General features: G+C 37.3%; 1 protein-coding gene across 2 annotated transcripts; it reads left to right on the forward strand.

Moving 5' to 3' along the window:
- The first annotated feature begins 775 nt into the window (after positions 1-775).
- Positions 776-17,318, forward strand: man1b1a (mannosidase, alpha, class 1B, member 1a). Of its 2 annotated transcripts, none has more exons than XM_082140482.1 (14): positions 776-1,116; positions 2,944-3,073; positions 4,458-4,566; positions 4,740-4,927; positions 5,485-5,630; positions 6,468-6,565; positions 6,675-6,866; positions 7,888-8,036; positions 8,234-8,422; positions 8,499-8,689; positions 10,682-10,802; positions 11,915-12,109; positions 12,439-12,570; positions 13,343-17,318. In XM_082140482.1, the coding sequence occupies exons 2-14, from the start codon at positions 2,972-2,974 to the stop codon at positions 13,547-13,549; spliced, it is 2,019 nt and encodes a 672-aa protein (XP_081996608.1). In that variant the 5' UTR covers positions 776-1,116; positions 2,944-2,971; the 3' UTR covers positions 13,550-17,318. The 2 variants fall into 2 exon arrangements, with proteins under 2 accessions (XP_081996608.1, XP_081996609.1); XM_082140483.1 differs by having other exon boundaries at positions 5,488-5,630.
- The last annotated feature ends 2,888 nt before the right edge of the window (positions 17,319-20,206 follow it).

The raw sequence follows: 20,206 nt of genomic DNA on the forward strand, positions 1-20,206 counted from the left end.
GCTGAGGCTTCATTAATAAACACAACCCCAATTATCATCATTGGTTTTGAGATGTTACTTGCTGTGAATAGCTTGTCTGATAGGCTACAGTATTGTGGCATATAGTATCAGGACATCCTGGCTAGTGTCTGTCGCACACGGCTAGAGGCGAATGGCCGGATGATGGGCCTATTTGGGAGAAAGTCCAGGGCTGTTTTTTAGCCCCAGTCCGTCCCTGGACATCATCATCCAGTAATATATGAATATCATGTGGAAGGAGTGTTATCAGTCCCACAAAACAGGTCAGCAAAGCATTCCTTTAATTTCATTCCACCACCATCTCCCTTGTCTGAGTCATTAATATACTTATTTACATGCTTATTTACAGTACTTATGTCAATTCAATTTTTATATTTACGTGTATCAAATGACTTAATTTATAATATTACTGTACTATATAGTATTCAATATATTACTGCATTTCTATTTATATGATAACGTATGGAATAATTACACGCTGTCAGGATAATTCCAATTTCCAAATGTAGGCCTATGGTATTTATTTGTGTAAACATTTTTACAATTTAATTAATCAAGCAGCATTTTTCATTTTCAATCTTTTTTTTTTTTTACTTAAAAAAGTTTGGCCACAAACCACGTTATCATAAATATAATTATGTTAACTGATAAATGATTCCTTCATTGTTGAAGTGAAACCTCCATGTGAAAAGGGAGACTGTTGTAAGGTAATGAACGTGTTAATAAAACAGGGCGGAGCCCGACCGAATGACGCGTGTGCACGAGGATCACGTGATACAGGAGCTGTCACATAAACATTGTACTGAACACAGCTTTCTGGTGATTAACAGCGATCATGCTTATTTTTATACAGATTGATACGTTACGTTTAGACTGTCTATCAGCATGCGTTTTGTGCGAGTAATACGCGGTTTGTATGAGAGCAGCGTGATGGAGGAGAGATAGAGATCTGATAGCCACTCCTGCTGTCACCTAGCCTACACACTGAGTTCACTAATACTACACGCACAGTGGATGGGATGCCTTGGCTGTGACCTCCTCCTCTTCATGCATATAGATCCTCTTTCTTACCGGGATCCGCAAGTTGTCAAGAGAAAGGTAAAACAAGGATACGTTTGGAGGCCAGTTAGTCCCTTACCTGAACAGGGTAAACGGTTGATTAAAAAAAAAATGAATGCATTTTTCTTTCATTCCAGTGTGCTTTAATAAGAAACAATGCATTTGTTTTGCCAAAGCGTTTGCAGCATAGATGTGTAACGTTACAGTGGAAAATCGGTCAATGTGAAATAGCCTAAATATAACAAGTACAGGCACGTGACAACATTTTCAGGGATTTTTCATTTGACTGATGATGATTTTAAGAAAAGTGATTTAAATGTCATATAAGTAGAATTACTTGCAATACAAATACTTATATCCTTAATAGGGGCACTGGCACCAAATTGATATGGTATTGTAAAGCTATTTGATTTAAAAATCGGGTATATGTATTACAAATGACCCAAACCAAATCTCAGGTACCCTCAAAACAGGCTGCCAAATGTTATGACAAAATTACTGCATTTTACGACAGAATTCAATATGGCTGGCCTAGGAGGTATTCGGTTTAAAAATAAAAACAATATTAAGGAAGGACATTGTAAAACTATGGCTGCATGCGAAATCACAAATTCTCTTGAGTAGGTACTTATTTTGAATAAATAATTCACGACTGTTAAAAAAAGAAGTATGTTATTGGCTGTATCCGAAATCGCATACTTTCTTACTACATTACAGTACAGATGAAAAACAGTAGGTGACAAAAGAAGTATATGTCTGAATTCACACTACTCACAAAGTAGTAGGCAAAAAGTACCTGGATGACCTACTACTTCCGGTGAGATTCTGAAGTGTGTATACGACGGAACGTGCATGCGTGCTGTGTCCGAAATCACATACTAATTTGATTAGGTAACAGTTACTTATTTTGAATAAGTAATTACTTCACGGCCACTAAAAAAGGATGTTCTATATAGTATGAATTTGCCATGTTCTCATTATCATGGGACCTACCAACATTGCCATTCATAAATCCTCTCCCGTGGCCTCATGGGATAGTAAAGGGTCCAATGTATGCACACTTAAGAATATCGCCGGAAAAAGTAGGTCATCCCGGTACTTTTAGTAAGTAGGCCTATGTATTGTAGAAAATTTAAAATGGTGGTAAATCTAGTTGGGTGGACATTAAACCAGTCATATCTGAGCGAATCAGTTAATCAGTCGACCAGTTCGCAAATCATTTTGAATGATTCATCAGCAAATCAATTTTAATTTGCATGCTTTTTAAAAGAAACTTTCATATTCAGTAATCAAAAACAACAGGAAATGTAATGGAATGGTTAAAAAGGGTGGGAACGTTGTCTCAAAACAGAACAGAACTTTCATGTTCACCTTCACACTTAAATGACACACTCAAACAGAGGATTTTACTTGTAATTTGCATTTGGGACACAGTCTACATTCAACCTTCTTCCATCCTGCAGCATATATGTGTGTCATCTTAGCAGGCCAGTGTTTTTAAATCTATTCTATCCGATAAACTGGGTTTGGTATGATAGAAACCAGATGGACTTAGGCTAATGTTCCTAATCCCCTCTTAGATGGCTCTCATGGCTCTGGGACAGCGAGGTGAACAGCCCTGTCCCATGGTGTTGTTCTCAGATCAGATGTGCCACCTCGTGCCTCATTTCACTTCAGATTTAGTCTGGTATCAAGTAATCTTGTGAAGAGATCTGTGTTTTACACCTCAATTCTCCTCAGGGAGCTGCGAAGATCAGCATGGCTTCATGTGCTCAGCTCATGTAACGAATAGTGATTTGTGGGAAAATCACTTGATATCTGTGTCATTCTTGTCTTTTTTTCCCCTCTCTCTCCTATTTGATTCAGTGTGTTTGAGTGGTGGGCTGTGTTAGAGATGTACTCGCCACAGAGGAAGGACTTTGTGTCTCTGACGCTGGGAGACCAACACAACCGCAGCTACACCAACGGCAAGCACCGGAGACAGTCCTGCTGGAGGGTTAGTGTTTGCCTATTTTATTCTTAAGATGCCATCTAAACCCTTGTTCTGCAGGACATAAACACAGAGCATTATATATTTTTCATTCATTAACTGTGATGGCTTCTGCGTCTTTATTTGTTTGTGTAAATGAGTGCCATTTTCCTGTCTGCGAGGCATCTTGACATCTATTTTATATTGTGAGAGGAAAATGCTGGCACTGTAGTCGTTGTGTTCAGTCCTAGCCAGACCGGGGATGTCAAAACCCTTGTGTTTTTCCCTCTCACATTTAATCTACTAATTTGTATTTACTTAATTATCACCGGAAAGCAGACACGCACTCCCTGCTAAGCCGAAAACACGATTGTGTGGCTTGAAAAAACAAAACTCTTAATTTAAAAATGTAGCTTAAAGGAACAGTTCATCAAAAAATAAAAAACTGTTCTGCTTGGATTTACTCACCGTCATGTCTTTCTAAACTACTTTATTTTTTTTCTTGGGAACCCAAATTGAAGCTCTTGTTATGCAACACTATTTTAATGTCAAAAACAGCAACACCAAAGAAAGCAAAAAAATCAGTAAGTCAGTAAGTTCAACTCAAGAACTCGGTTAGTGAATGAATTGTCCTCAGTCAGCTCACTGACTATAACAACTGTTTTTATTTTAAGAAATTAATACTTTTATTCAGCAAGGATGCATTAAATTGATCAAAAGTGAGAAAAAAGACAAACAATATTTCAAATAAATGCTGTTCAAATGTTCTATTCAACAAACAATTGTGAATAAAATGTATCAAATATTAAGAAGCAAAACAAACAAAAAAATCAACATTGATAATAATAAGAAATGTTTATTGAGCAGCAAATTAGAATAATTTCTGAAGGATCATGTGACGCTGAAGACTGGAGTAATGATGTTGAACATTCAGCTTTATCATCACAGAAATAAATTACATTTTACAATATATAAAATGGAAAACAGTTACTATATTTTAAATCAAATAAATGCAGCTTTTATTCAAAGTGACCCCAAACTTTTCAAAGGTAGTGTTTCTAATTTTTGTTTCACAGAAAAAGAAAATCATGCAGGTTTGAACAACACGTGGGTGAGGAAACGTAGGATTTTTTGGGTGAACTATCCCTTTAATGCCTTCCATTATCTGAAATGCCTGTTGATTTAATTAGTCAGGTTGATTAAACTATAGTGACGTTTGCACTGAGAGAAAAGTTCTTTTAGATTTGATTTGCGAGTGCAGGATAAATCATATTGTCATTTTTTTCCCTGTAGCTTTGTTTTTGTAGCACTATATTTGGCGGTCATCGCAGTTGTCACGTCAATCCATCAAATATAAAATTGCTGCACTTTCCTCCGATTGTCCATGTATTGTTTGCGTTTGTTTTGGCAGAAATGGAAGCAGCTGTCTCGGCTTCAGCGCAGTCTGATTCTTTTCCTGCTTGCCTTCCTCTTCATCTGTGGGATTCTTTCCTATTCCAGTCTGTCGGAGCAGTGGAGAGGTACTTATTCAGTCCTCTTTAATGACATTTCACAGGAAATGAAAGGTGAAATCACAAAAGATAGATGATTGGTACAGCCTCTGCCCGTTTATATTAGCTGCTGGGGTAAAAGTTTTATTAAACATCACACGTTTTGCTATTAATAATTCACATGAGATTTGTTTATTGTCTAGGGCTCTCTGACAGATCGTTGAAAGAGGACTGGGTTGAAATGGAAAACAGAGGTCTCAGGCCCATTCCTCCTGGCCTCGTCCCAAAGCTCCCACCAGGAGTTGTCCCTGGGGTCCAGGACGTCCCACCAGAAGTGCTGCCGGAGCTTCAAAGACCAAGCATTCCAATACTTCCCAAACCTCCAGCTATGGTTAGCAGGAATATTTCTCATTTATTTGGTATATTTATTATATACGTTTAATTTATAATTTTTCTACTCCTTTTTAAGGGTTTTTCCAGCCCCTGCTAAAACAACAACAAAACAACTTGAATCTTAAACCAAAATAAAAAAAAACAAATGTGTAAATTTAAAATAAAAGCTTTTTACATAAATAAATTTGATCAATTATAGCATTATTATATTGATAAAGTAAATTTAAAAAGATAAACAAATTACAATTGTTACTAAATAAATAAAAAACATTACAAATAATATTAATTAAAATATAGAAAATGTTTTGATTGTTTTTAAATACAAAATAAATAAAATATTTTAATATTATGTTAATAAGGTAATTCATGACATACAAAAACATGAGTTTGTGAGTTTTAGTCTATTTCGCGAATCCGCGTGAACGGGGATCGTTTTTCTGTATGCGCAAAATGCAAAGAAAAAACGTTTCCGTTTTTAGTAGATCGTTGTCGTGTAAATGTATCTTAAGATTCTTTATCTACTCTTGTCTTTTTATGTTGGGTGGTTTGAATCAGCAGAGGAAGCCCCCTAGCAAGCGTGGTCCTCCAGCTCTACAGAAGCGAGGGAATGTGTCAGATTGGCAGATGAAAGATAGAGAAGAACCCGAACCCGAGATCAAGAGAGAAGACGACGGAGGGAAAGAAGCAAAAACAGTCATTAGGTTTGGACGTTTTAATTCCAAGCAATGAAGACATTTTTATATGAGACTTTTAATTATGATAAATGGTTAAAGGATTAGTCATTGACATTTATTTGTTGTTGGCTTAGTATTTAACCTTTTGAGTAAGTAGAGGTATTAAAACTGACAGTAATTATGAGTTTTATTGCCAATTATTTGTTATTAGTCTCACTCACACGCTTGGAAGCTACTAAGAATTTTATCCCCTCCACTAAATGAAATACATTTTCACATTGATGCTTGTCAGATTCATCCGTCACTGGATTTTTTCAAACTTTTTTTGCCACAGACCTGCAATATTATGATCCTCATGCGAGGAACTATAGACTACAGACTATACCTTCTAATATAGAATATACAGTTATAACCTTAAACGCAGGCTCAGAACGCACGTGCTCGTCGACAGTCTCCTGTAATGCTTTTGGTGCGTTCAAGCGCAGGTTTTTGGCCGAGACGCAGCCGACGTGAGGTCACAACACAGTCAGCTTTTATCGTCACCAGTTCTTTTACGTTGGCTTGGTGTGTCACTGCCTTTAGAAAGAGCAGAGAATCCATTACAGGAGCAGAAGACAAACACTCCTGTGTGCTGATAGTGCCTCAGGGAACAGTTTATTAACAGTTGAGCTGGTAATGCAGCGTTTTTGAAGTGAGTTGTGATGAGCTTTCATTTCCTCCAGCTGTGTCCTGTTGTGGGACTCCTGCTCATGTGTAATTGCAGTTATAATCATGGGTCATGTGGAAGGAATCAGTGCTATTATGGGTGCTGAATCTCTGGATTGGATGTTACAATTGATGCCAGTGTTGTTTTTGGACTCCTAGCTGGCGCGGGGCAATGATCGAGGCGGAGCTTCAGTCCACCGCCCATGGGAAAGAAGGAACAGTGGCTGATGCAGAGGGAGCTACCAACTTAGAACCAGGTATCAGAATTCATCCCACAATTATTAGTTATGTCTGTAGCACAAAGGCCAAACGTCTCAGACATGTGATCATCTTAATGTCTTTCTGTGATTTATTTGTTGTACACAGTCACAGTGAAGCCCGTGGATCGCGTAGAGGCGGTGCGGGAGGCTTTCAGGCACGCGTGGAAGGGCTACAAGGCTTTTGCGTGGGGTCATGATGAACTGAAGCCCATATCTAAGACTCATGGAGAGTGGTTCGGTCTGGGCCTCACACTTATAGATGCACTAGACACCATGTGGATCATTGGCCTGAAAGACGGTGAGTCTTAGAACTGCAGCTTTTGTTTTTTTGACCACTGTATGCACATTTCAAATCTATTGCTTGTTTCATTTCCGATTGTCAACATTGATTAAAAGTGACAGCATTAAATTGATTAAAAGCGACATTAAAGACTTTTACATTGTTACAAAAAAAAATGTTGTTAAGTAAATACTGTTCTTTTGAATCTATCCATTAATCAAAGAATCCTGCCAAAAATGTATCAAAGTTTCCACAAAAATATTAAGCACAACTCTTGTTTCTTGAGCAGCAAATCAGCATATTATAATGATTTCTGAAGGATCATGTGTTTTAATGTAAAACATAACATTTCAAAGTGTGTGTTTTTACAGGATTTTTGATTAAATAAATGAAAGTGAAAGTGAAAGTGAAAGTGACACGTGACGGCCAAGTATGGTAACCCATACTTGGAATTTGACCTCTGCATTTAACCCATCCAAGTTAATGCACACACATTAGGAGCAGAGTAGTGAGTAGTTAACACACACACACTGCAAACGTGGATACACACACCCAGAGCAGCGGGCAGCCTTTGTGTGGCGCCCGGGGAGCGATTAAGGGTTAGGTGCCTTGCTCAAGGGCACCTCAGTCATTTCCCACCGGCTCTGGAATCGAACCAGCAACCTTTGGGTTACCAGTTCAACTCCCTAACCACTAGGCCATGACTGCAGCCTTGGTGAGCATAAAAAACATTAAAATATCATTCTGACCCATAATCTTTGAACAGTTGTGCAAATCCGCAGCTGGACGTTGCTAGCATACAAATTGAATAAACTAGTGAGTGTCAAAAGTGTGTTTTAAGAAAGAAAGTCCACGGGGCCTAAAGTTCCCATATTTGAAGATACACCCATTAATAAAAAATATATTGAGTGAAAAAGACTATATAAATATGAATATGATAGAAAAAATTTACTTTGCACCCCCCTTCTCTTTCTCTCTCTCTCTCTCTCTCTCTTTCTCTCTCTGTGTCTCTCTCTCTTTCTAAATCTTTGTATATTAGAGTTTGCAGAGGCGAGGATGTGGGTCGAGACAGAATTATCTTTTTCCAAGAATGTGGATGTGAATCTTTTTGAGAGCACCATCCGTATTTTGGGGGGTCTCTTGAGCACATACCACTTGTCCGGGGACACACTCTTCCTGGAAAAAGCTGTAAGTACTTCATATCTTTATTTAATTTAGTATCATCCTCATTATCCTTCATATCCTTCATATCCTTCATTATGCTTCATCGTCCTAGTAAAGGACAGAGTACAGCTTTAAAGGTTTATAGCTTTTGGCTTACACAGATGAGTCAACTATTTTAATAGACCACAGATAAAACACTTGTTGTGTCTCTGTTTTTGTAGAAAGACATTGGCTCCAGATTAATGCCTGCTTTCAAAACGCCATCTAAAATCCCCTACTCTGACGTGAACATTGGTAAAGGAACCGCTCACCCTCCACGCTGGACCACAGACAGCACAGTCGCAGAGGTGACCAGCATTCAGCTGGAGTTCAGAGAGCTCAGCCGACTCACACAGGACCCGCAGTACCAGGTACATTATTTGTACCATTTATAAATTTTTTTTCCTATTTATTTATTTATTTATTTTGATCTCCCTCTGTTCTCAGAATGCAGTGGAGGAGGTGACCAGACAGGTCCACAGATTGGAGGGAAAGCGTGATGGTCTGGTGCCCATGTTCATCAACACAAACAGTGGTAAATTCACTCGGCGAGGGGCCTTTACGCTGGGGGCCCGTGCGGACAGCTACTACGAGTACCTGCTCAAACAGTGGCTACAGGGTGGCAAGAAAGAGACTGAGTGAGTTACACTAACAGCAGATACTAATGCAGCTTTGGCTGACGGTTCATAAATTTAGTGCTTAGACCGGGTGTCAATAGCCCACTGGTGCTTTTAGCTAATGGGTTCCAGAGAATTGGCGATGCTCACTGAGCCTAATGTACTGAGGTTATGCTTCTGGTCTGGGGTGGTATGATTGATTCACATTGTCAGTTACTGATAGAGTGAATTGCACTGGGAAAGAACAAAAAAAAACTGAGCATGGTTTAATTGTTATGTAACTACATGCTACTTAGCCTTGACAGTGATAAAAGTATAGGGCACTTGTGTTGCTCTTCAAAACCTGGAGGTGACTTCGGTGCATTTAGTATTAGATTATTTTATTATGATGTCGTCATTTCTTGATGGAATTGGTTTCAAGAGGTCTCAAATTATATAAGTGTAAATGCTTCTGTTTGAATGTCAAATTTGGGACTCTGGCACTTAAAAACATTGTGCTATTGAAGTAGAAAACAAACAGTGGTGATAAGTGTGTAATTTGTGTGTTGCTAGGATCACCAAAAATAACAGTCACAGAAATAAAGCCGGTTTTCAAATAGGCTTCCTGAACACTCACCCTGGCAGCTATTGGATAGTCAATATCAATGTTGCTCAATGTATTTTAACATTAAAAAAATTGTATATTGATATAATAATGCAATATTCTTTTAGCTGTAATTCCAGCAAAAATCACTATTGCTCATATTTAAGTGGGGATGCACAATATTATTATTATTATTATTTATTTTAGTTGATCAAAATTGTATATTGTATATTAACTGTGCATGCTCATTTCCTTTATTTTTATATTTAATTTTTGCTGTAATGTAGGCTACCTTAGCTGTTTATATACAGTGTGTGTGTGTGTGTGTATGTATATATATATATATATAAATATATATATATATTACATTTAGATTACCCCTTCTGTCAATTAACGCTAACTAAATCTAAGCAATCGAATAATTTAATGTCATTTTTAGCAAATTCGTGACGCCTGCTAAATCTACATTTAAAATGATTGATTTCATGTGTTGTTATATTTGTTAGAGTTTTATTTCATTTATTTAGACAAATTAGTATTGAATTGTAATATCAGCCATTTTCAGTTATCAACCATAACATTGAAATAATTATTGACTTTTTGTATAGGCACATAAATCATCTCAGACATAAATGATACCTCAAATGGTGTAGCTTTTTTGAGGAGAGGTGTGCTGTTACGTTTCTAACTAGTTGAACTTAAACTTTTTGCCTGACGGACAATAAAATGAGTAAAAAAGCCCTCACAGGACCGTATCACCATGATGACTGACATAGGCATGCTGTCATGGGCATGTTTCGCACATGTCCACCACCATTAGGGACAGTGCCAAGGTGTCATTGCTCCTGGTGAAATGCGACATCAGCCATTTTGTGCACTTGACAGGATGTTATTCTGTCTTCCTGTTCTCTCTGCCCGTGCGATTCAGTCTCTGTTAAGCTTGACGGATCATTGTCATGCACTGCTCACACCTGAGTCTCGTTAGACTCCCGCTGTGTTGACATCACACACACTTGCTTCTCGCTGATAGTATTTTTTTCATTGGGTTCGGTTTTGAATAATTCAGTAAAAAGGTGTTCACTGGGGTTCAGTAGACACTGACTGTTAATGAGTTTTGATAAATGTGTGGTGTGGAATATCAAATCCACCAGGTTGGTGATGGATATGCTAGTCAATGACGGGGAATGTGGTCTATTTAAATGACCTCTGAGTCTGAATCCTGTCTGTTATCTCGCCAAGACACTGATGGGGTTGGATCGGAGCCCTCACTATCTATGTTTGATTTTATACATCACATGGACACGTATGAGGATCAACTGAAGTCTGGGACGCTCTCAATGCTCAATTAAGTTGCAGTAGCTTATTTTTGTCTCTAGAGGGCGAACTTAATCACGTCAAATGCATAGTGTGATGTTTGCATATTGTTTCAGGTTGCTGGAGGACTACCTTCAGGCTGTAGAAGGTGTCAAAAAGAATCTCTTGAGACAGACTTCTCCTAGTAAACTGACCTTCGTTGGGGAGCTGTCCAACGGCCGTCTCAATCCCAAGATGGTGAGAGAGTCATAACTTCATTTGTGTCATTCTTAAAGGGATAGTTCACCCAAAAATGAAAATTCATGTTGTTCCCAAACATGTATGCTGTTACTTTTTGTCTGTGGATCACAAAATTGGATATAGCAAAAAATTCTCCTTTAATGTTTCCAAGAAAAAAATAACAGCGTACAGATTTGGAACAACATAAGGGTGAGTGCATAGTGACAGAATTTTTATTCTTTATTCCTTTGACCATCCTTATGTGTTTGCTCTATAAATATATGTAATCTATACCTCTCATATTTGTTCCTATAATCTAGTGGTTTTAATGAAATTGGCTTTTTCATGAGTATGGAAATAAACCAGCATAATGGAGATTTGAGACCTTTATGACACGTACACCTTTTTAACCCTGTAAAGCCTGACATATGAAATAGAGTCAGTAAAATCTTTTTTTTTTTTTTAATGGAACAGTTTACTGAACCTTTAGACAAAATCTTTAAAAAGAGATAGAGAAAATTTACATATGTTTTTTAAGGATCGTATTTGATAAATCACTTTTATGGCTCATACAGTATGATATACTGTTGGAGAATATGGAGCTCATTGGAGGAGGAGGAAAAAAACTATATGCAAATATGCAATTTGGTGATGATGTTGATGCTGATGTCTATATAAAATTCTGATAATGGCAAAACAATGCAATGCAACACAATGATGATTGAAAGATGTACAAATAAACTTTCCTCAAAAGCAGTGTATCATATTTGATCAATTTAATCATGCTTTTTCTAAAAAAATTTGTAAAAAAAATAATAGATAATCAAGTAAAGCTAAGTCGTTTCAGTCCAGTAAATGTTCATCTTAAAATATCACTAACAATATAAAAGTTACTTTTATGTTTACTTTATAAAAATCAGTAAAGATTTCACAGCAAAAATGTACCACGACCTGAAGGATAACGTTTTTTAAATTGTAAACTTACTAAAAAGGTATGAACTATCAATCAGAGGGCATAATGTATGTAGCAACTTTTGATCATGTTGGTAATTTAGAGGCTTTGTCATTTTGTATCAAATATGATATAATAGGCTCTTTCTCCATAACAACACTCTCACTGTCTCATCCAGGATCATTTGGTGTGTTTTCTTCCTGGCACGCTGGCTCTCGGCGCTCACAACGGCCTGCCCGCTGATCACATGGACCTGGCTCTGCAGTTGATGGAGACGTGCCATCAGATGTATGCGCAGATGGAGACGGGCCTGAGCCCAGAGATCGCTCACTTTAACCTGCAGTACCAAAGCGGACGGGACATCGATGTGAAGGTTCATTAACCTCTACAGTCACCTCTCATTTTTGACAATAAACTCCCTTGGTGGTTGGAGACAAGGCCTTAAACTGCCGATGCAGGTTTTGGAACAAAACCATAATGTCTTTTCTCTCCTTTGTCTAGAAATAAAATGGTAATAGACCCCCAAACAGTGCAGAGGCTGTGTTGGGTTCAGATTGTCTAATCAAGGTCTTTGTGTTTATCCTTCTGTTCTGAAGAACAAAACAGTTTCTGCGCTCAGCACTGATGAGATGACCTTTATAATAGTCGGTGCCCTTTTACATTAATAGATTTTGTTTCCCCTTTCTCAATATGTATGTGCAGCCTGCCGACAGACACAACTTGCTGAGACCAGAGACTGTAGAGAGTCTGTTCTACATGTACAGATTCACCAATGACAGCAAATACAGGGACTGGGGCTGGGACATACTGCAAAGTTTCAACAAGCACACCAGAGTGAGTGAGACCGGAAAGAATTTTCTCTGAATTTTACATGACAAGAGGTCAAACATTTTTTCCATCATTTTACTTCACTCTTGCATTTTCAATACAAGATCTTGACCAAAAATGTATGCACCTCTTGATTGAAAAAACATTTATTTTCATCAAGAGGTGCATCAACCTTTGGTCAAGATCTTATATTGAAAATGCAAGAGTCCAGCAAAGTCTGTAAAGTCTATTCTAGCACATCCCAAAGACTTTCAATGAATTTAAGGTCTGGACTCAGAGGTGCCAATTCATGTGTGGAAATCATTCTTCATGCTCCCTCCCAACCATTCTTTCACAATTTATTAAATCAGCCAATGTTAAAAAAAAATATATTCATCAGAATCCGTCCATATTAGAGAAAATCCAAGATTGTACTATATATTTCTGTTTTCACATTTAGATTACCTTGTCCATCATCTAATGTTCACTTAAAGACTTAACGTTAATCTCTAAAATGGCTAAATAAATGAATAACACTGTTAAATGTAATCTTGAGCAAATCTCAAAATGATTTCCCCCCACATTTTATGCCAAAATTCACTTTTAGTAGCTTTTAAGATGCTTGATTCTATCTTTTAGTTGGTGTGGGTGTTATTTTAAAGACAAAATAGTACAGAATTTTAATATATTTCATTTATCGGTCTCAGCTGGAAGCATTTTCACTGCCCATTGAACAGTGTGCTAGCTGTGCCAATAATAAATAAAGAAACTTTACGACTTTACTCAATTTCTGTCTCAGGTCCCCAGCGGGGGCTACACCTCCATAGGTAACGTCCGTGACCCGTTGAACCCCGCACCCAGAGATAAGATGGAGAGCTTCTTCCTGGGCGAGACGCTGAAGTATCTCTTCCTCCTGTTCTCTGAAGACACCGAGCTGCTCAGTCTGGATAAGTACGTGTTCAACACTGAAGCCCATCCACTGCCCATATGGCCCTCTGCCTCGTGAGAGAATCATGCCAGTCCTCCCTTGCAGAGACGTTTGGGTTTCAACAGGAAGTGATGCAGGCTTCACAGGAAGTGACCCCTCAGAGCTGCTCTGCAGGATTGTTTCTGCTCTAAACTGAGGTGGCAGGTTATGCATTGACCTTTAACTGTGCAATTGAGCTTTATTCAAATATGGTGAGACTATTTCATCACCCAGAAGAACAGGTTTGGTGGAGGCGTTACTCATTATGGTTGGTGAAACATCTCAAATATTGTTTCCTCCTTTACAAGACTTCACTTACCTTTGAGCTCACGGGACAACTGCAAAGTGTTGGACAAGCCCATGCAGCTGCCACAATTTGTAGATGTCTCATCTTCCATATTTGGGACATAAACATTAGCGTCAGAGCTCCGTAAATCACAAGGCAGACTGCTGAAATCACACACTGTGAAAATGCCAAGCACTTTGTAAAATGAAGACTTCTTTTTTTTGTGAACGTTGTTATTTCTGTGTCTATAGAAGGACGCTCTCGATGGGAGTGCCTCGCCTTTATTTTTGCAGGCTGTTACAGAAGGAAACTGCGTGTCAATTTCTAAATGTTTCTTTTTTGTGAGAGTCAGGGTGCATTAGGGAACATATTGAGTACTTTACAGATCATCTTGAGATTTATGTGGGAGCCCTGTGGGATTGTGTATTTTTCTGTTATTTATGTTGACTTAAGTGAGCGTACTTCAGTAAACGCTAATGATTTGATGTAGTGGATTTCGCCCGAAGCCCTGCTTGTGTTATACACTGTAGATTTACGTTATTATCTACAAATTTTAGAAGCTGTTGCACGGCACTGGATGCTGTGATGCTACATTTAGCTGAACCGCGATCAAAAGTGTATATATGTTCATTTATTAATTTGGTAACACTTTACAAGAAGTTTTCAAATGTTCACTGTACATTATTTAATGCATTAGTTAACATAACCAAACCATGATCAATACTTCTGCAGCATTTATTAATCTTTAATGTTAGTTTCTACATTTACTAAAACACTTTTAAAATCAAAAGTTGTATCTGTTAACATTAGTCAATGCATTATGAACTAGCATGAATAAACGATGAACAATTGTATTTTTACTAACATTTATAAAGGTTAATAAATGCTGTAATAATACATTGCTCATAATTAGTTCATCACTAATGCATTAAATAATGTGAATAAATGAGACCTTATTGTAAAGTGTTACCATTCATTCAAATTTCACAGCACAACTAATTGAAAACATTGCTTGAAGGATAAACTGATTCTCATCAAGATTACTTCTGACATTAAAGCTACAAAATTGTCCTTGTCATATTAGAGTGCAGTCATAATCTCTATCCGCACACTGCCATCTGTTTCAATATGTTAGATTATTGTAGACAGGTTTGAAACAGTTGAATGAATCACTTACCCAACAATGAAATGAAAACGTCATCATATATTCACCCTCATGTCATTCCAAACCCGAATTACATTCTTTCTTCCTGGTCAATTCTGAATTAATTTCTTCTTTTGTGTTCCAAGAAAGAAGGTCGTACAGGTTTGGAATGACATGAGGGTGAATAAATGAGAAGTTTCATTTTTAGGTGAGCTGTCTTATGATAAATCCTTCATTTAGGTCCTTTATATTTTCTGATAATAAGGTTGTTTCTGCCACTGGGTAACAAGGTAATTGCAACTTTTTATCTCACAAATTCTGACTTATTTTCTTGCAATTGTGAATTTATATAGCTTTTTTTCCCCTCAGAACTGGTCTTTATAGCTCAATTCTTAGGGAAAAAAAAGTCAGAACTGCAGGATATAAACTCGCAATTGCTAGAAAATGTCAAAATTGTGAGCTGAGTTTTTTTCTCAGAACTGGACTATAGTGCACAATTGCAAGAAGTTAATTCTAAATTCTAAAACTTAATTTTTAGGGGGAAAAATCTGAATTGCGGGTCTCGAAATGACAAGTTTATATCTCGCAGTTCTTACCAAAAAAAAAAAAAAAATCACTGTATTTCTAATGGAAGCTTGTTTCCATGAAGATAATTGCAACTTTATCTCAATTCTGACTTTTTTTCCCCTCACAGGTAGCCTACACATTTTTACATCTTGTAATTCAGACTTTGTTTCTCAGAATTGCATAATATAAACTCGCAAATCTGACTTTTCTCGCAATAGATATCTCGCAAATCGCAATTCTGACTTTTTTTCTCTCGCGATTGCGAGTTTATATATCACACAATTCTGAGATGTAAACTTCGCAATTGCAAGAACTATAAGATAAAAAGTCGCAATTACCTTTATAATTTTTATTCAGTGGTGGAAACAATTAAGCTTCTATAATTTCCCTTGCGAGATAATTTCGCTTTTATTTGCGCCGTCAACTGTTTGTTTCTCTTATCGTCTCGTGTCTTTGGTCAAACAGAAGTCATCCAATCAAAACATGCAGGCCTCCAGAAGCTGTCAAACAATCCTTCATCTGAAACAATCCATTTTCAAGGTGATTGACATTTGCATTACAATACTGTATGTCTGTTCCGTGTCACAATCCTCTTGCTGCCTCTAGTGATACGGCGTAAAAATCTGCATCGCTTGTGCCTTTGGATTTCCAGAATTGAGTGATCGCATGATAATGAGCGATTTCCCTCTGATTGCTTCTCCCGTCTCTCTGCTGCAATCAGCGGTTTGTGATTACCGTTTGTGCTCGCCAGCCAATGTTAAATGAAGGAGCCCGGAGTGGACACAGATCTGATGAGGGTTTGTGAAGGTCAGGTTGTGTTAGATGTATTAATATCCAGCACAGCTGAGCTATATTTCATAATGGTGAAGTTGTGATTATATGTATTTTGTAAGATACAAGCAGGTATCTGGGGTTGTTGACATTTGTATAGTGTAAAAATGAAATGGATTAAAAAGTAGACTATACAGTAAGTAAATTATAATTTGGTTGTACATTTGTTTAAGATTCATCTCGGGCTAGGCTTTACTTTCTTTAATTATTCAAATTATTATTTTGGATTGAATTTGTTTTGTATGTAGCGAAATGAAAAGTCACCGATTTATCACATGCAATTGCAAAGTGCCACCTTGGAGATTTAATATTATAGAATGTATATTTCTACAATTTCCTAACAAAAAGGAACTCTACCTAGCCTAGTGTGATTATGCATTTTGTTCATGTTATTAATGATATGCATACTTTTTCATGCTAATCAAATTATGCTTATTACATATGCATAATTTAAAAACTATGGAAAAACTGCTATCCTGTAAAATGGCCCCTCTGGAAGTGGAAATTAAATTAATATTGTAAAAGTTGTTCTTGTAAATAGTGTTTGAAAAACTTCATTACACAAATAATTTTCTTAATCCAATATTTTGTCTTGTGTTCCAGTGAAAATATTTAAACATCCTTAAAACAAGTTAAATGTACATGATAAGCAAACGATAAGACATTAAGTTCATTTTTCTTACCCTATTAAATGTAACAAATTTTTTTTTTTGCATTTTCTTACCCTATTAAATCTAACAAAATGTAGTGCAGTTTATGCTTAAAACAGGCAAAACACAATTTTTCAAAATTGTTCATTCGAAATATATTCTGCTTCTCGTGTAAGTTTTTGTTTTTTGTTTGAGTAAGGATGTTTAGATATTTTTGTTTTACTGGAAAATAAGATAAAAATACTATTTAAGAAAGTCAACTTTTTTTGTGTATAGTCTTGTAACTATTCCTACATTAAAAACTCAACAAAATAAAACCATCCAGCAGAAGTTATCTCTCTGTTCTTTTTAACAAATGCAGAGGTTCGTCGGTATACATAAAATCAGTGCAACCAATACATCGCCTGACATCCACTCAGATATGTAGTTCAGCCAAGCACACTTTATCTCTGATCCCACTCGGATGCCCGTCTCAACCAAGGCAGAAACCGCACTGTGAGAATTTCCAATTTCCGCTGTGAACATTTTTTGTTGCTGACCTGTTTGAGGGTTTTCAGTCATGCACTTTCTTGGTTGCCGATGTGAGAGAGTCCTGCGCCTCTGAACTTACCGCAGAATGTCAATGTCGTGTTTGGTCATGCATTTATAATAAGGCTCGAACACACTACTGCCCAGAACTAGTTTACTGTAGATCACAACTTCCTGCAATCTGAGAGCTTTAGCATATGGAGAACAATACGTAATGTCTTTGTGTCCAGTCCTTAATCAGTATTTTTGTCTTTTTTACATATCCTTTCTTTAGTGTGTAATGTTGCTGTTTGAGTGGAAAAGGTCTGCAAATCACAAAGTTCACTCCAAAGGGAGTGATTCTCTTAACGCCCTGAATTGGCTTATTATAGTTGATATCCGTCATTTAAATAATTCTCACCCAAGCCAAGGTATATGCAAAAAAAAAAAAAGGGGGAGGCAAGGCCTGGTTGAGTTGCATTAGTGACCCTGTCCCAAATGGATCCCTAAACCCTCGCGATCTTCCTCTGAGTCTGCACTTTTATGACGTAGACTGCCACTTTGACTGTCGGGTTGAAGTCTGCACGGAGTCTCAGTGCGGGCTCGGCAAAAGTCTGCATCGGGGGCGTTCGCGAGCACCCTTCTGAAATCTAAAATGACAAATGGGGCACCGGTCCGTACAGTCTTGTGGAGTTAAAGGGTTAGTTCACCCAAAAATGAACATTCTGTCATCATTTACTCGCCCTCATGTTGTTCCAAACCCGTAAGACTTCGTTTATCTTCAGAAAACAAATGAAGATATTTTAATGAAATCTGAGAGCTTTCTATTCCTCCAGCCTTATTATAAATACACGACCAAACACGACATTGACATTCTGCGGTCAGGTCAGAGGCGCAGGACTCTCTCACATCGGCAACCAAGAAAGTGCATGACTGAAAACCCTCAAACAGGTCAGCAACAAAAAAATGTTCACAGCGGAAATTGGAAATTCTCACCGTGCGGTTTCTGCAAACAAAGCACTCACATCGCTTAATAAATTTGAAGTAAAACCCCTGGAGTCACATGGATTACTTTTATGATGTCTTTACTACCTTTCTGGGACTTGAAAGTGGTAGTTGCGTAGGCTGCCAATGAAAGGATAGAAAGCTCTCAGATTTCATTTAAAAAAGGTCCCCCTTTATTAAGAGGTTATGTACTATGTACTTTGAAATTAATAATTTGATACAATGGACTTATTGTGTACATACATGTTTTTACATTGTACTTATATTTTGTAATTACATGGTTGACCCTTCCCTTGCACCTTAACCCACCCTTAAACCTACCCATACCACCACACCGGTCCCTAACCTTACCCGTATCACACCTCAATAGCAGCAAAAGTGTTTTACAATACAACATGAACACAATAAGTACATTGTACTTATTTTTCGATGTAAGTACATAGTACTTAAAGCCACTTAATATAAAGTGGGACCAAAAAAATCTTTATTTGTGTTCTGAAAATGAATGAAAGCCAGGTATGCAACAACATGAGGGTAAGTGATTTCATTTTTGAGTGAACTAACACTTTAATGGACACGCTCACATGGTTGCCATTGTAAGTCTACAAGACCGTAAAATGCATTTGAAGCCTTTTGGTACAGGGCCAGTAGTGAAACTCGTGGTTATGGAAGACAAAACTGATAAATAAAGTTCCACATGATACTTTAATAATAATCCACAGGAAAGTAGTCCAAACGATAGCAGCAAACACATTCAACGTAGACGTGACCGGACTACTGGGAACCGAAAAGACTGCAACTTAAATACAAAGCACACAAGGGTAATGATGATTAACACCTGTGCAGAATAAATGAATCTCCATGACAACTAAAGAGTGGCGGGAAACTGAACAAAGGAACACATGTGACTGAAAATAACAAACTAAAAATCCATGAAAACAGAAACTAACTGAACGTAACTGTGACAGTAGGGTGTCCCCTTTGTCATTTTAGGTTCGGAAGAGTGCTCGCGAGATCCCCCTTTGCGGCCAATATGTGCCCTCGATGCGCAGGGTTTCTGCGTCTCAGTTAAAATGATTTTGTTTTAAGGATATATTTAAAGGATTTTTTGTGGAAAAGAACACTAGTTAAAAACTGAAAAAAGTGATTATTATTGAATTTTTAACTGCTTACTACATTGTTTTACTCTTCCAGACTTAGAAATGCAATATGCCATTCTTGTACATATCAATTATCATTCTGACATTAAATATAGTTCTAAATTCAAGATCTATGGTTAAAGTTTGAAGTTAATAAATTCAGTCTTTGGTCATGCAATCAGTTAAAAATATATTGGGCCAAGATAGTTCCCGAAATGAGTAATATCTATGATAAGCAGTTTGTATTGGATCCTTTGTTTTTGGTCCTTGGTCTGGAAAAAACATATTACTTTCTATTACTTTACTTTATTACATATCAATTTTCTTAATTGTGTTTGAAATTTTTGTTGTGCTTTCTGCTAAAGTTGGAAAATGTTTATTGAATATATTGTAAAAAAAATCGAAGTTGAACACAAACATTTGGTTGAGAGAGCCTGTGGCCTGTGTCTATATCCCAGAGCACTACAACTCAAGCTTAGCCACTTGTTTGGCCATAGAATAGCTGGACCACACCTGAGGAATGCCTGACCTGATACGGTTAAATTTGTTCTCAGAGTTTACAGCTTG

The sequence above is a fragment of the Leuciscus leuciscus genome (genome assembly GCF_965113295.1).
Source record: "Leuciscus leuciscus genome assembly, chromosome: 16".
In the NCBI taxonomy this organism is placed as follows: Eukaryota; Metazoa; Chordata; class Actinopteri; order Cypriniformes; family Leuciscidae; genus Leuciscus; species Leuciscus leuciscus.

What these genes read in the sequence shown, in the direction of transcription:
- man1b1a (XM_082140482.1), top strand. Translation starts at nt 2,972, where the DNA reads ATGTACTCGCCACAGAGGAAGGACTTTGTGTCTCTGACGCTGGGAGAC. An exon ending in AGCTACCAACTTAGAACCAG is followed by an intron (nt 6,566 to 6,674) that starts GTATCAGAATTC and finishes TGTTGTACACAG; the next exon opens with TCACAGTGAAGCCCGTGGAT. An exon ending in GATCATTGGCCTGAAAGACG is followed by an intron (nt 6,867 to 7,887) that starts GTGAGTCTTAGA and finishes TTTGTATATTAG; the next exon opens with AGTTTGCAGAGGCGAGGATG.